We start from the raw sequence: 12,996 nt of genomic DNA, 5'->3' as shown, positions 1-12,996 counted from the left end.
GAATGAGGGTGCAAGGGATGTGACTCATGCTGTTGTCATGTACAGACTGTTACTTTGTACTTTATCTAAAAAGTGAGTTAAATGGAAAGAGATGTAAAGATGCTTCAAATGCTTCAAATACTTTAACATGACGTCTATTCTTGCTTATATACTTATTTATAACACAGCATCTAGTTCCCTGCATAAACATTTCATTATTAGCCTGACTACATTTTACAGTCACATTTATATTTAGGCATTTACCAGATGCTATTATCCTACATGTATAAAGAGAGACAGAAAATTCACTTGAAATTTGTCTTATTTATTGTGAGATTTCAGTTTAATTTAAATGCATCAATAAAAATAATTTACTTGGACAAAGCAGGAAATATGTCGCTAATCTAAAAACAGCATTAGAAAAGAATAGCTCGCATATCAATTGCAACCACACTTGTATGTTGTGAGTAATATAGTGAGTATATGATAAATGCAGGGGAGTGCAGGGCGTGTTTTTCCTTTTACACTCATATCACACAGTACTGCATTCATGCGTGGGGTGGTAGACTTTTCTCAAAGTATAAAACTACCAGACGGAGGCGTTGTGTGACACAAACAAAGGGGTAAGACTTAAAAAAATCCATAGCATAACTTCTGTAATAATAATAATATGTTTAAAACACGGACTTAAACCATCATTTTCTTTAATCGACTGGAACGCTTTGCTTTGTGTTTTTGGAGTTTTATGTTACGCGAGCGACGAAAACGCGCGCGCACACACACTCGTCATAGCACGCGAAAATAAACAACAACAACAGCTATTTTAAATAATAGTTTAAACGGTACTTTTACGGCATATAATTGTTTTAATGTTTAAACTAGTAGCTTGGTAAGGACTATGTTTTGTTTAGTCGTGAAGCGACAAAGAGTTTGTTGGCTAGCTAACGTTAGTGGAATAGAGTTACCTCACATTAGCTGCTAGCTTTACGAGGTTTCGTTTTCGTACAATGTCCTCGGCGGAAGCTGTGACTGGCCGATATGATCTCCAGTAATGTTTTTAACATTTTATAAACGTAAGCTGTTATGAGAAAGTGAGATTTGTAATTATTATGTTTTTAAAAAGTAAACTGACAACTTCGCTAATCACTAGCCACTTGGCTAACTAGTAAGAGGAAGCAGTGAGCCATCTTGCCTTTTCGATTACTAATGCATTATTTCTGATACTTACTGACAGTATTTCTCAACCTACAGGCGTATGTTTTGTTGGGCCACTACGATAGTTGCAAAAATAGGTGTAATCCAAAAAAAAGATGACTTCTGAACATTAACTTAAACCTGGAGTGGGTTTTGATGCTCTTTTCGCAGTTGGTAACAGTTACTGCTTGACAGATAATGCATCTAAAATGATTCATTATTTTACTTCTTTACACTAGCACTATGTGAACTATTTACAAATGTTGTAAAACACAGTTTTACAACAAAGTAGTAACAAAAAAGTAAATTCTGCCCTACTAGCTAAGTGTAATAATAACGAAGTCCTGATAAGAATTGTGTTAAATTTCATAAGATCAGCGTTAGTTTAACACCTCTGTCCATTTACATGTATTTCAGCTGGTGTGAAAACACATTTTAGTTAAAAAAAATGTTTTCTGGTTTGTTATCATGGTAAACTGTGTTATCTTTTTTTATATGGTACAGGGGAAGATGCACTATTACAGATATGAAAACGCAGAGGTCAGCTGTTGCTATAAATATCTCATGTTCAGCTACAACATCATTTTTTGGGTAAGCTAATGTTTGATGTAAGTTGATGAGACACTGTATACATACATGTGTAAACATGCACACAATCCTGTGATGGCATGCTTGACTCTATAAATCATGATTAAGTTGCCACCTAAAAGTTTTGAGGTAAGACACAACATAACCAACCACAGACCTTCACCAGTGTGGTATACCACTATCTGCCCTTGCTGTCTCTTTTGTCACATAATTGCACACTTATTTAATCCTTTGTAGTTTTGCAATGCATTCATAGATGTTCATACTCTGTTTTTTTAATTCTGGGTGGGTTATTGGAAAGTGAGTTAACAAAAAGTCAACTTGCTGTTAATGTCAGATGTCATGAAACAGACTTTACAGTAACATAGCCTGTGGTGCCTTTACTGTGGAAACGTGTGATAACTGACTTGAACCCGTTTTCCTGTTTTCAATGTTTCTGTTCTGCCAGATGGGTGTTGCTTTTATTCCCTAGTGTCTGGTTATACAAATATTTTATTTTAATGTTTAAATGCAAATTGTAAGTTTAACTCTCTTTTGACGTGTTTCTCCATATTTATACACAAAATGCTTGAAATGATGCTTTATTGATTGGATGCTTAGTCATATGTACGTCATCATGTAACCACATGCTCGGGGGTTTTGTAAGTCGGTTTGTCAGAAAATATTGCGATACATTCTGATAAAACATTACCTAATGTCTGTTTTCAGCTGGCTGGATCAGCATTTATTGCAATTGGCTTCTGGGCCTGGAGTGAAAAGGTAAGTTGTCCCTTGTATTTTTTATTATTATCTGCCTATAAGTTGTCCTTAAAGGACAAGTTCGGTATTTTACAGTTAAAGCCCTTTTTTCAGATTTTTTTATGATGAAATAGGACGGTTTTGACTGGAATTTGGGCATATGATGCTGGCCCGAGAATTTTCGGGTGTTTTCAGTATCACTCTTCACATCTACAATGGGTGTATAGGTGCACTGGAACAATCCTTCCTAAAATACATTAAACTTTCGTTTACAAAGGCGTGGAACTCACAGAGTGGTCAGGGGTGTTCACTGATATGCTCACACAAAAATCGCCGCAAAAGACGCCCTCCAACAGGTTTTATCGTAGTTTTTGTCCAACTCCATTGACTTGTATTAGATGTGCTGTGAGGTACGGTATTACTCCGCACCGGGAACCTTGTTTGTATTCTTGCAATTGGCAAAGGTGGATTATCGCCACCACCTGGGCTGGAGTGTCTATTATTCAAGCTCTCAATGGAAGAATATACAGGTGTGAGGCGTTTGGAAAAATAGGTCCACAAGTTTACAACGAATGCTAAAACACCTGTTGGAAAGCATCTTCTGCAGCGACTTTTGTGTGAGAATATCAGTGAACACCCCTGACCACTCGGTGAGTTTCAGGTCTTTGTAAATGAAAGTTTAATGCATTTTAGGAAGGATTGTTCCAGTGCACCTATACAGCCATTGTAGAGGTGGGGGCTGATACAACAGAAACTGAAAATTCTCGGGCCAGCATCATATGTCCAAATTTCAGTCACAACCGTTCTATTTCATCATAAACAATCTGAAAACAGGGCTTTAGTGTAAAATACCGAACTTGTCCTTTAACAAGCAACAAATTTAGGGGTCTAAATTACATAATTTACTAAAAGCTCAGTGAGTCTTTTGATTACAAAATGTTTCCATTTGACTCAGAAAAAAATAAACAAATTTGTAAGGTGTTTATTTCCTGTTTTTTTCTGCAGGGTGTGCTATCAGATCTGACGCAAGTAACAAGTCTACATGGTTTTGACCCTGTCTGGGGGGTTTTAGTTGTGGGCGCAGTCACTTTTATTTTGGGCTTTGCAGGGTGTGTTGGAGCACTTAGGGAGAACATATGCCTACTTAAATTTGTAAGTACACACCGATTCATTGTGATACCCCTTTGCACTGTTTAAGTAGCTGGGCAATGACATGCCCCTTGAAGTAATTTATATTTAACTAAAATGATTTCCATGTGACAAAATGTGATACTTTTGTCTTGCAGTTCTCTGGAGTCATTGGGTTTATCTTCTTCCTGGAGCTGACAGCAGCAGTGCTGGCATTTGTTTTCCAGGGACAAGTCAGGGAATGGATGAATGATTTCTTCATGGCCAATGTGAAGGCTTATAGGGATGACATTGATTTACAGAACCTGATCGACTCAATCCAGAGATTAGTAAGTTTGATTAATTTTTCTTTGATAAAATCTATTAACTGTTTTGTATTATGAGAATTGCTTATTCAACATTACCGCATGCATACATAATAGAGGTACAGCAGCACCTATAAAAAACAGTTTGTAATACATTTCTACACTGATTCATTTTACGTCTAATGATGCCTCTAATAAAACAAAAAATGGATAGGAATTAAGTCTGTTAATAAATATATAAATACATTTTTCTATCACTTGAAATGTACGGGTAAAGAAAAATAGTCAAGCCTATCTTAAGAATGCGTATTGCTAAACTGTTGTTGTGTTAACAGTTTCCTAGTTTTTTACAATAGTATTTGACTGTGGCATCGGATTCATTTTCCAATAAATGTTGACATTTCTGTTGGTTGTTGTTGATGTCAGTTTGCATTGCATATGGCTTAGTAGTTGTACAAATTTGGTAAAAGGGACTCTTTGAAAACAATATGATATGCATTGTGGTATTCGTAAATTACGAGGACTGTGACTGTGGCAGTATTGGCAGTATTTTACCCGGTGGTGTGGTGGTTCTAGAGTGTGTGTGTGGTGCGCATGCGTGTATGCACGCACGCACGCACGCATTGATGCATATAGGTCTTATACGCTCACCTAAAGGATTATTAGTAACACCTATTTAATTTCTCATTAATGCATTTATCTAATCAACCTGTCACATGGCAGTTGCTTCAATGCATTAGGGGTGTGGTCCTGGTCAAGACAATCTCCTGAACTCCAAACTGAACGTCAGAATGTAAAAGAAAGGTGATTTAAGCAATTTTGAGCATGGCATGGTTGTTGGTGCCAGACGGGCCGGTCTGAGTATTTCACAATCTGCTCAGTTACTGGGATTTTCACGCACAACCATTTCTAGGGTTTACAAAGAATGGTGTGAAACGGGTCGACTGATTCAAGCTAATAGAAGAGCAACTTTGACTGAAATAACCACTCGTTACAACCGAGGTATGCAGCAAAGCATTTGTGAACAAACAACACACACAACCTTGAGGCGGATGGGCTACAACAGCAGAAGACCCCACCGGGTACCACTCATCTCCACTACGAATAGGAAAAAGAGGCTACAATTTGCACAAGCTCACCAAAATTGGACAGTTGAAGACTGAAAAAATTTTGCCTGGTGTGATGAGTCTCAATTTCTGTTGAGACATTCAAATGGTAGAGTCAGAATTTGCAGTAAACAGAATAAGAACATGGATCCATCATGCCTTGTTACCACTGTGCAGGCTGGTGGTGGTGGTGTAATGGTTGTGGGGGATGTTTTCTTGCCACACTTTAGGCCCCTTAGTGCCAATTGGGCTCGAATCCTCTTAAATTGGTTTCTTGAACATGACAATGAGTTCACTGTACTAAAATGGCCCCCACAGTCACCAGATCTCAACCCAATAGAGCATCTTTGGGATGTGGTGGAACGGGAGCTTCATGCCCTGGATGTGCATCCCACAAATTTCCATCAACTGCAAGATGCTATCCTATTATTATGGGCAAACATTTCTAAAGGATGCTTTCAGCACCTTGTTGAATCAATGCCACGTAGAATTAAGGCAGTTCTGAAGCTCTGGAGCACCCACACGCTTTGAAAAGGAAGAAAGTGGCGCAGTCACGTTTTCCACATGGTTTTAGATGCGAAATGTGAAGCAAATGAGCATATGTGCGTTGCCATTTTGGTGCTAGAGCCCAGCCCCGGAGCACCCACGGGATCGGCGCCTATGGGCGTGCTGTAGCACTTCCATTTGTAAAACAACACTTGGTTTAAGTGAGAAATCTTTTTGGGGTTATAATGTTTCCAGCCATGCTTAAAAAAAGGGTTCTTATGGTGTACTGGTAGTGCAGATTGATACTTTTTCCCAACCTTGAGTGACTAAGAAAGGATATCTTATCTCATTGTTCCGCCCTCAAGCAGCGGGTCATCACTGATATCAATTGCCTCCCCTTCCAAATAGCACACTAACTCTGAGTCTGCTGGCTGTTTGCGTTCACACAAACTTGAAGACATCTTGCTGTGCGAGATTGTAATTTATATTTTTTCATTTTTTTGTGACGTGCACACCACCGCGGGTCCCACTTCACCACTGATACAGATTGAAACAGCCCTACAGATTACAGTGTTTATTGGTTATTGTGTTGACCTAAAATCTGCTGTTTTGTTTACAGAATTATTGTTGTGGAGCGAAAGAGCCCAACGACTGGAATCTTAATGTATATTTTAACTGCTCAAATGATAATCTCAGCAGAGAGAGATGCGGAGTGCCATTTTCCTGTTGTGTCAGTGATCCTGCTGTAAGTTCCTCACACTAAAAAATATGTTTTCAGCGACAGCGTTAAGATTCAGTTTTAAAATAATCTGCTGTGTTCCAAGCACTGTGCAGAGTGACTCTTTTCCAAGTCATTCTACATACAAAGCAGAACATCATTTTTTTCTATTTTGATTTGTAAAATTTCCAATGAAAAAGTATTTTGTCTTTCTTCACAGGATAACGTGGTGAATACTCAGTGTGGGTATGATGTTAGAAAAACTGGCTCAGCGGTAAGTGCCTAATGCACAGTTCCTCTTGAACTTTGTATATACTGACAAACGTTCTAATTCTGTAGACTTATGGTTGAATTGTGATGGTTGTCAGGCCCGGATTAACACAGTGAAGTGCCCCCCTCCCAAAAAAAATAAACATTAAATCTATTGAATCAATTGCCTATATAAATGTGCATTCATGCCATGTTATATTCATTTAGTTGACTAGTTGTACACACTAATAAAAAATATAAACGTTAATGTCATTAATCAAAACACTTACTTTGTGATATTAATAACACGTCATTGCTGCGGTTATACATGACGTTGTTGCTTAACGTTTTTCACAGCGATCAGCTGTAAAATGTTTTGGTCCTGCTCGATTTTCGTTGACTTTGAGTGAAATTATGGAAAGTTTTTCATAAGATCCCCTGGGGTCAATGTGTTATCATGACAGAAACTTGATGCTGTCGGCCCGGGCAAACAATAAGCACCCATCTCCGAGTGCCTCTTGCGTAAATTATTAGATGTTGATGGCTTACGTTTCTTTCCCGTCACAGAAAACCATCAAAGGTTTATCAATGCTATTAAAGTGTTATTTTGCTTTTGTTTGTTTGTTGATCACAAAGTACAAAGTAGATGAGGAAAACTAGATTCTGTGTACTCAACGGCCCGCCATTGTTTGTTTACATTGCGTGAATGGTGCGCTGTAATCTGTGGTGTGGATTTATGGCATTCTGCAGAAAAGGAGGAGTGGCGTTATTGCGTTTTGGGAAAAAATATATATAATATTGAACTCTAGTCATTCAGGGCTCCAGACTAACTTTTTGTTATTAGGAGCACTGTAGCCCCTGACTGAAAATTTTAGGAGTGCCAGCAGAAAATTTAGGGCACACCTTAAATCAGCCTGCAATGCAATTATTCAAATATTTTTCCAAAATAACTGCATTACTGAAAAATACTAAATAGACTTAACTCTATGCAGTTGCTGCACATGTCATTATGCACAATTGATGAAACTTTTAGAATAGGAACTTATGAACCAAATAATCGTACACTTCACTAGGCATAAGATACATACAATAAGTATAAGTTTTATGCAGATAGCATACTGGAATGAAATGATTGGCAGGGCAATCTACATACATGTATCATTTACACGTTTCTCATCTTTTATCTGGTTTTCTTTAACTGGGCACTGATGTCTGAAACCTTTATTCTCATCTATAATGTTGTTAGTGTTAATGTAGGCTAAAAGTTCTCCCGCTCTCTTTGTCTCACATCTCTGCAGTGTTTCATTTTAAATCCGCGCCAGCGCGTCTCCTCGCGGTTCTGAGAGAGATGTGACTTTACCCGGGCTGCGTAGACCCATCGGTACAATCAACTGAGCGCATAGTGACATAAAACTATATACACGTCATGGAAATGAGCGTTTAAAACCCGATCGCGCATTCCGTAGTTTTGTCACGCGTGCCGCACATACGCGAGTACTGGTACGTTAGGGTACCAGTCTGGAGCCCTTGGTACCCCCCATTGCCTGGTGCCCCAGGGCACTCGCCCAATCCCGTCTATGGATAATCCGGCCCTGATGGTTGTCCAAAGAGTTCCTGCTTCAGAGAGTGGGATGAATTTGTCAGCTACAATATTATTGGCATATGTGTGGATAAATTAGAAATCAAAGATATTTTATAATGTTAGGACTAGTTTGTCAGAAGCAGTGAAAGTCGCAAAGTATGATTATTGTAGATCTTTCATGCTGATCTGATTGTTGTTTCAGTATCTGTTCATCTTTTTATGTGGCATATTTATGAACAGGGTATGTGTATAGTTTCAGTCTTTTGCTCTTTACTCATCATTATTTTCCTATTTGTGCCATGTTGGCAGTAGGAAAAGGATATTTAAGGTCAGAGTACCACACAGAATGAACTTGTAAATGATAACGTGTTACTTGTTGCTCTGTTGTTAACATTTACATTTTCTATTTACAGTCCCAGTGGACCAACACCATTTATACTAAAGGATGCATCAAAGCTTTAGAGGAGTGGCTTCCAAGGAATCTGTACATTGTGGCAGGAGTCTTCATAGTCATATCACTTTTACAGGTATTCAATGTACTTGCACTGCACTGAAAAATAATACAGCATGTAAAATACCCTCAACACTTAATTTCACATAGCAGTCAAACATCTCAAATAATAATGCATGCCATGCAAATTGTGATTATAAATTCTACACTAATTCCAATATAAAATACATACTTCCCATCACGTCTTTAAAGAGCAACTATGGTCTGATTCTCGATTTTTAAGTGTGTATTAGTTCATGTTAAAGATATGCAAAAGGTACAAACCCCAAAGTAAACGATGACGCAAGTTATCATTTCCAACGTAAATCTCTTTTCTTGGAATACAACAAACACATGGATTGTAGGCAAGAGTTTACTTCATGGGCCTGTTGACGTGGACACGACTGTCATTATTATTATTCTTCCCGCTTTGACTCACAGCCTGTTACTGTAACTCCTGTTAGCATTGCATTGTGAGCGAATCTTTCAAACATGGTAAGGAGCGTCACATTTCCGGCTGACATCAGAGGTCACAACGTACAGATTAGCTGGCCAATCAGGGACACAGTGCTTTTAAAATCGATGAATTTTGTACAAAATCAGAGCATTTTAAGGAAGGTAGGATATCTGGAGCTACAAAAATTTATGGTATATGGAAAATAATGTATTTTTTAAAGCTCCACTGTGTACTTCTTTTAGTTAATTCTTAGCAAAAACCCATGTTTTCTTTCAAAAGTATGTGCTCATTCATGTGTAATTACTTCCACCCCACTAATCAAAGTATTCTCGTAAGTGTAGAATCTGCTATTTAAAATTCATACCGCCGTATCGCTCTCTGGCTGAATCCATGTTGTGCCTCCATCTTTGAAATCCATTCACCGACGAGGGACATTCCTGAAATTCAAGCTCCGCCTTTCGCGCTTTCAGACAAAACTCACGCTAGTTGCACGGAGGTTGCATGTGTAGGCGGTGTACGTCATCAAGACAGACTTATTTCAGAATATTAACAATTATAAAGCTGACAATTATTCTTAGTTAATTGTAAATTGATGTAATATGCTTATGACTTGCGAATGTAATGCTCAGTTAATTTAAATAAACCAGGCTTGATGACGTATGCAGCCTGCGACCTGCGTAGACTGAATCCTTCGGCCGCACGCTGTGATAAACCTGCGATCTAATGCTTTGATTTGAAAGCCTGTTGAAGACATATTCTCGAGGACATTAAAACAAGTCGCCAAGGAAGCGAAACGGGGATTTTAAACAACAACGCGACAGGAAAAACACCAAGACCAAAGTCAATATTGGAGTTAGTTTTCCAAGATTGGGCTTAATGGACACTGAAGTTGCTAAGTTACTTTATATCTTCACCACAGGTAATTCAGCATATTCGTTTACATCTATACAGTCTATGTTGTAAACTTGAAGTTTTATAGTTCTTTGACTAACTATAGCATGGTTATGCAGTTAGTGTAAACACGCATGTGGTTTTGTGTGCTCGAACCGCCACACGCTGTCTCTCCGCCCATTTATGTAATCTGAGGTAAGTTACTGAGATAAATGTTTTTCATATTTTCTGAACTCTAGCACAAACACACGGTGACAGCGCTATTTTTAGCCTTTCATTGATAAAACGCCGCTGATCTGCGCGTCGTTCGTTTCATTTTACAGGCGTCCTCAGTAATCTGGAAAGAAGCGGTCGAAAATGGACAAAAAGAGACGGATTTAAACACCAAGTGTAAACGTAATGTGTCTCTCTCGTCCACTTGTGGTCTGATCGACGAAAACACATCTAAATACCAAGTGTAACAGCCCCTGTTATATTTTTCCTCGCGTGGATGAAAAAGGAGTGTCTAAGCTACGTTTATGGTTGTTTTTTGTATGTGATTTTAAGCGGACATATCATGACCATCAGACTTTTTCCATGTTTAACATAAATCTGTGTGCTTTGACGGATCACACGATTGCAAATTGTTCATTTTTTTCATTGCTTTAGCTTTAGCTACTGGAAGCCATGTTAACCTTGACATGACAGGGCCACCGTACTAGTTAAAACGCGTTCCGAATGGTGGGGGCTAGAGCGTAATAATCAGTTGGTTGTCATATAGATTTTTACCGCTAGATGGGAGGAGATCCTACACAGTGGGGCTTTAACCATAAACCACGCAAACACAATGTATTATACCAAATACACAAAATAGCTTTGTTTTTAGCAATGAAGTAGGTGCTCTCTAAAACTTTGAGTCTGAATTGAATTTTGTGTATTGTTATGCAGATGGTGGGAATCTTCTTGGCAAGGACGCTGATCGGAGACATTGAAAAGGTCAAATTTAATTATTAGAGGTCGCCGCATGACTGTGAAAGATGCAGATCTCATTCCTCTGCATCTCCTTTGTGGTAATCCTGAATTTGTGTGGAGAAAAGGACTCTCTGGACCACATCTTTAACATTTCTGAAGACCATATAATGAATACACAGTGGCCTAGTTTGTTTGAATACAGTCACACATGTGCCTTGTATCTTCTGCAAGTTTACCTCCAGATTTACTTTTTTGTCGTTGATAAAGCACGTTTTGGATCCTTTTATAGGACAACTATAACCCAACCCTTCTAAAACCAAACTAAAACCAAGCATTATACATATACTGCTGACAAGTGATCTCACTTCAGTAGATACAGTCAATAGATGTAATCACTTACAAAATGCATCTGTAAGATCATTGCAGTAAACTAGACTGAATACATTTTTTTCCTAAGAGATTGTTTTCATATTAATAGTTATCATTAAATGTATAGTGTCTGCAATGTATGCAAACAGAAAATGCCTTTGGGTAGATATCAAACATCAGGTAGTTCATCTAACAGATTACAGATTTTATTCTAAGCAACTAGAATGACAGTGTTGTTTTTTTTGGTAAAGCATTTTGAATGGATCCTTTTACCTTTAGTATCTTGGAGCATGTTGGAACTGTAAAGACCAACATTGCCTTTGAGATGCCAACACTTTTTTCTATTTTTATACATAAATGCAGGTTGTGCCTTTTTTCTGACGTTGAAGATTTCTGAAAATGTATTTTGTTCCACTTGTTTTTTTGAATAGATTGAAACCAAGTTTTCAAGTCTTCAGATTTTAACCCTTACAGCCAATACATCTCAAACTCTTATTTACAACTTTACATAACTTTAACATATCCTCCTCAGGGGATCATGGGTAATGTGACACAATATGCATTCTGACCAAAATACATACAACTGCCTATCACCACCTGAACAGCAACCTTTACTGTTCTCTCTAACCCAAAGACTTGTAATGTCTGCATCTAGCTGTTTTTTTTACAGTTTTGTAGTAGAATCCTTTTATAATGACTTATTAAATGATCATTCAAAAATGAAAATATAAGAGTTTAGTTACTGTTCTTAATTCAGAATGCACTATTTTGTCCCAGATTTGTTATTTTTTTTGGTGTCTGTCTGTGTCAGTGTAGTGTAAAGATGCTTGATAGTATATTTACTCAAATGCAGTACAGTTTTTGTTACCTTAAAAAACGTTCTTTTCATGAAGGGATGTTTTTTGTGTGTAGATGCCGTTTGTTGTTAAAGTCATTTGTTGTGTGTTAACTTTGTAAATATTTTCATAATTCCTTCCATTACTTTTATATTCAATAAAAAATGAGTTTAAGGTTAGTTTTAACTTCATTGCGTTTGGTATTGTAATGGAAAGATGTTGACTTGTATGTATTGGTGTACTAATGATACCGTCAGATTTAAGGTTTCAAATTAACCTCAAACATGATATACATATTTAATTACATACATAACAATCTCTTTGGACTACCCAGTCTCACGGGGTTTCGTGATATAGTCACACATTTTTTGATTCTTTTTTCGTGCTATTATCACGAAATTTCGTGTTTTTTCGTGATCGTATAACAAATTCCTGTTTTCGTGTGATTATCACGTATTGGTTGCTCGACTGTTTTGTCCTATTTTTAAACCATTGTCGCTTTGGTTTAGGGTTAGATTTGGTGCTTGCATTAGAATGTCACTTTATATATTGATCTATACTATTTTTTCTGATTTATTTTTTTATATGTCGCCTGGCGTTAGGGTTAGAGTTGGGTTTGGTTAGGGATGCCATTTTATGTAAATCTAACCCTAAACCGAAGCGACAATGGTAAGAAAATAGGACAAAACAGTCGAGTGGCCAGTGCGTGATGGTCGCACGAGGGCAGGAATTCGTTATACGATCACTTCGTGATAATAGCACGAAAAAGGAATGAAAAAAGTGTGTGACTATATAGCGAAATTTCGTGAGACTGGGCTGCTTTGGAGGTATGCTAACAATGTTATTTTGTACCACAGGTGGTATTATAGAAAGTGGTATTAAAGTGGGTCAGAGATGAGACAAATTACTTATAGTATACCATTAAAGTG

The 12,996-nt window shown here is 37.7% G+C and overlaps 1 protein-coding gene across 2 annotated transcripts; it reads left to right on the top strand.

Moving 5' to 3' along the window:
* The first annotated feature begins 469 nt into the window (after positions 1–469).
* Positions 470–12,246, top strand: tspan14 (tetraspanin 14). Of its 2 annotated transcripts, none has more exons than XM_055170272.2 (9): positions 470–602; positions 1,678–1,764; positions 2,470–2,520; positions 3,505–3,651; positions 3,786–3,956; positions 6,144–6,269; positions 6,463–6,516; positions 8,487–8,600; positions 10,839–12,246. In XM_055170272.2, the coding sequence occupies exons 2-9, from the start codon at positions 1,684–1,686 to the stop codon at positions 10,902–10,904; spliced, it is 810 nt and encodes a 269-aa protein (XP_055026247.1). In that variant the 5' UTR covers positions 470–602; positions 1,678–1,683; the 3' UTR covers positions 10,905–12,246. The 2 variants fall into 2 exon arrangements, with proteins under 2 accessions (XP_055026247.1, XP_055026248.1); XM_055170273.2 differs by lacking the exon at positions 470–602 and adding an exon at positions 902–1,052.
* The last annotated feature ends 750 nt before the right edge of the window (positions 12,247–12,996 follow it).

This window comes from Misgurnus anguillicaudatus, chromosome 11 (assembly GCF_027580225.2).
Source record: "Misgurnus anguillicaudatus chromosome 11, ASM2758022v2, whole genome shotgun sequence".
NCBI lineage: Eukaryota > Metazoa > Chordata > Actinopteri > Cypriniformes > Cobitidae > Misgurnus > Misgurnus anguillicaudatus.
This window is presented reverse-complemented; position numbering and strand designations above follow the sequence as displayed.

What these genes read in the sequence shown, in the direction of transcription:
- tspan14 (XM_055170272.2), top strand. Translation starts at nt 1,684, where the DNA reads ATGCACTATTACAGATATGAAAACGCAGAGGTCAGCTGTTGCTATAAA. An exon ending in GTTGTGTCAGTGATCCTGCT is followed by an intron (nt 6,270 to 6,462) that starts GTAAGTTCCTCA and finishes CTTTCTTCACAG; the next exon opens with GATAACGTGGTGAATACTCA. An exon ending in TAGTCATATCACTTTTACAG is followed by an intron (nt 8,601 to 10,838) that starts GTATTCAATGTA and finishes ATTGTTATGCAG; the next exon opens with ATGGTGGGAATCTTCTTGGC.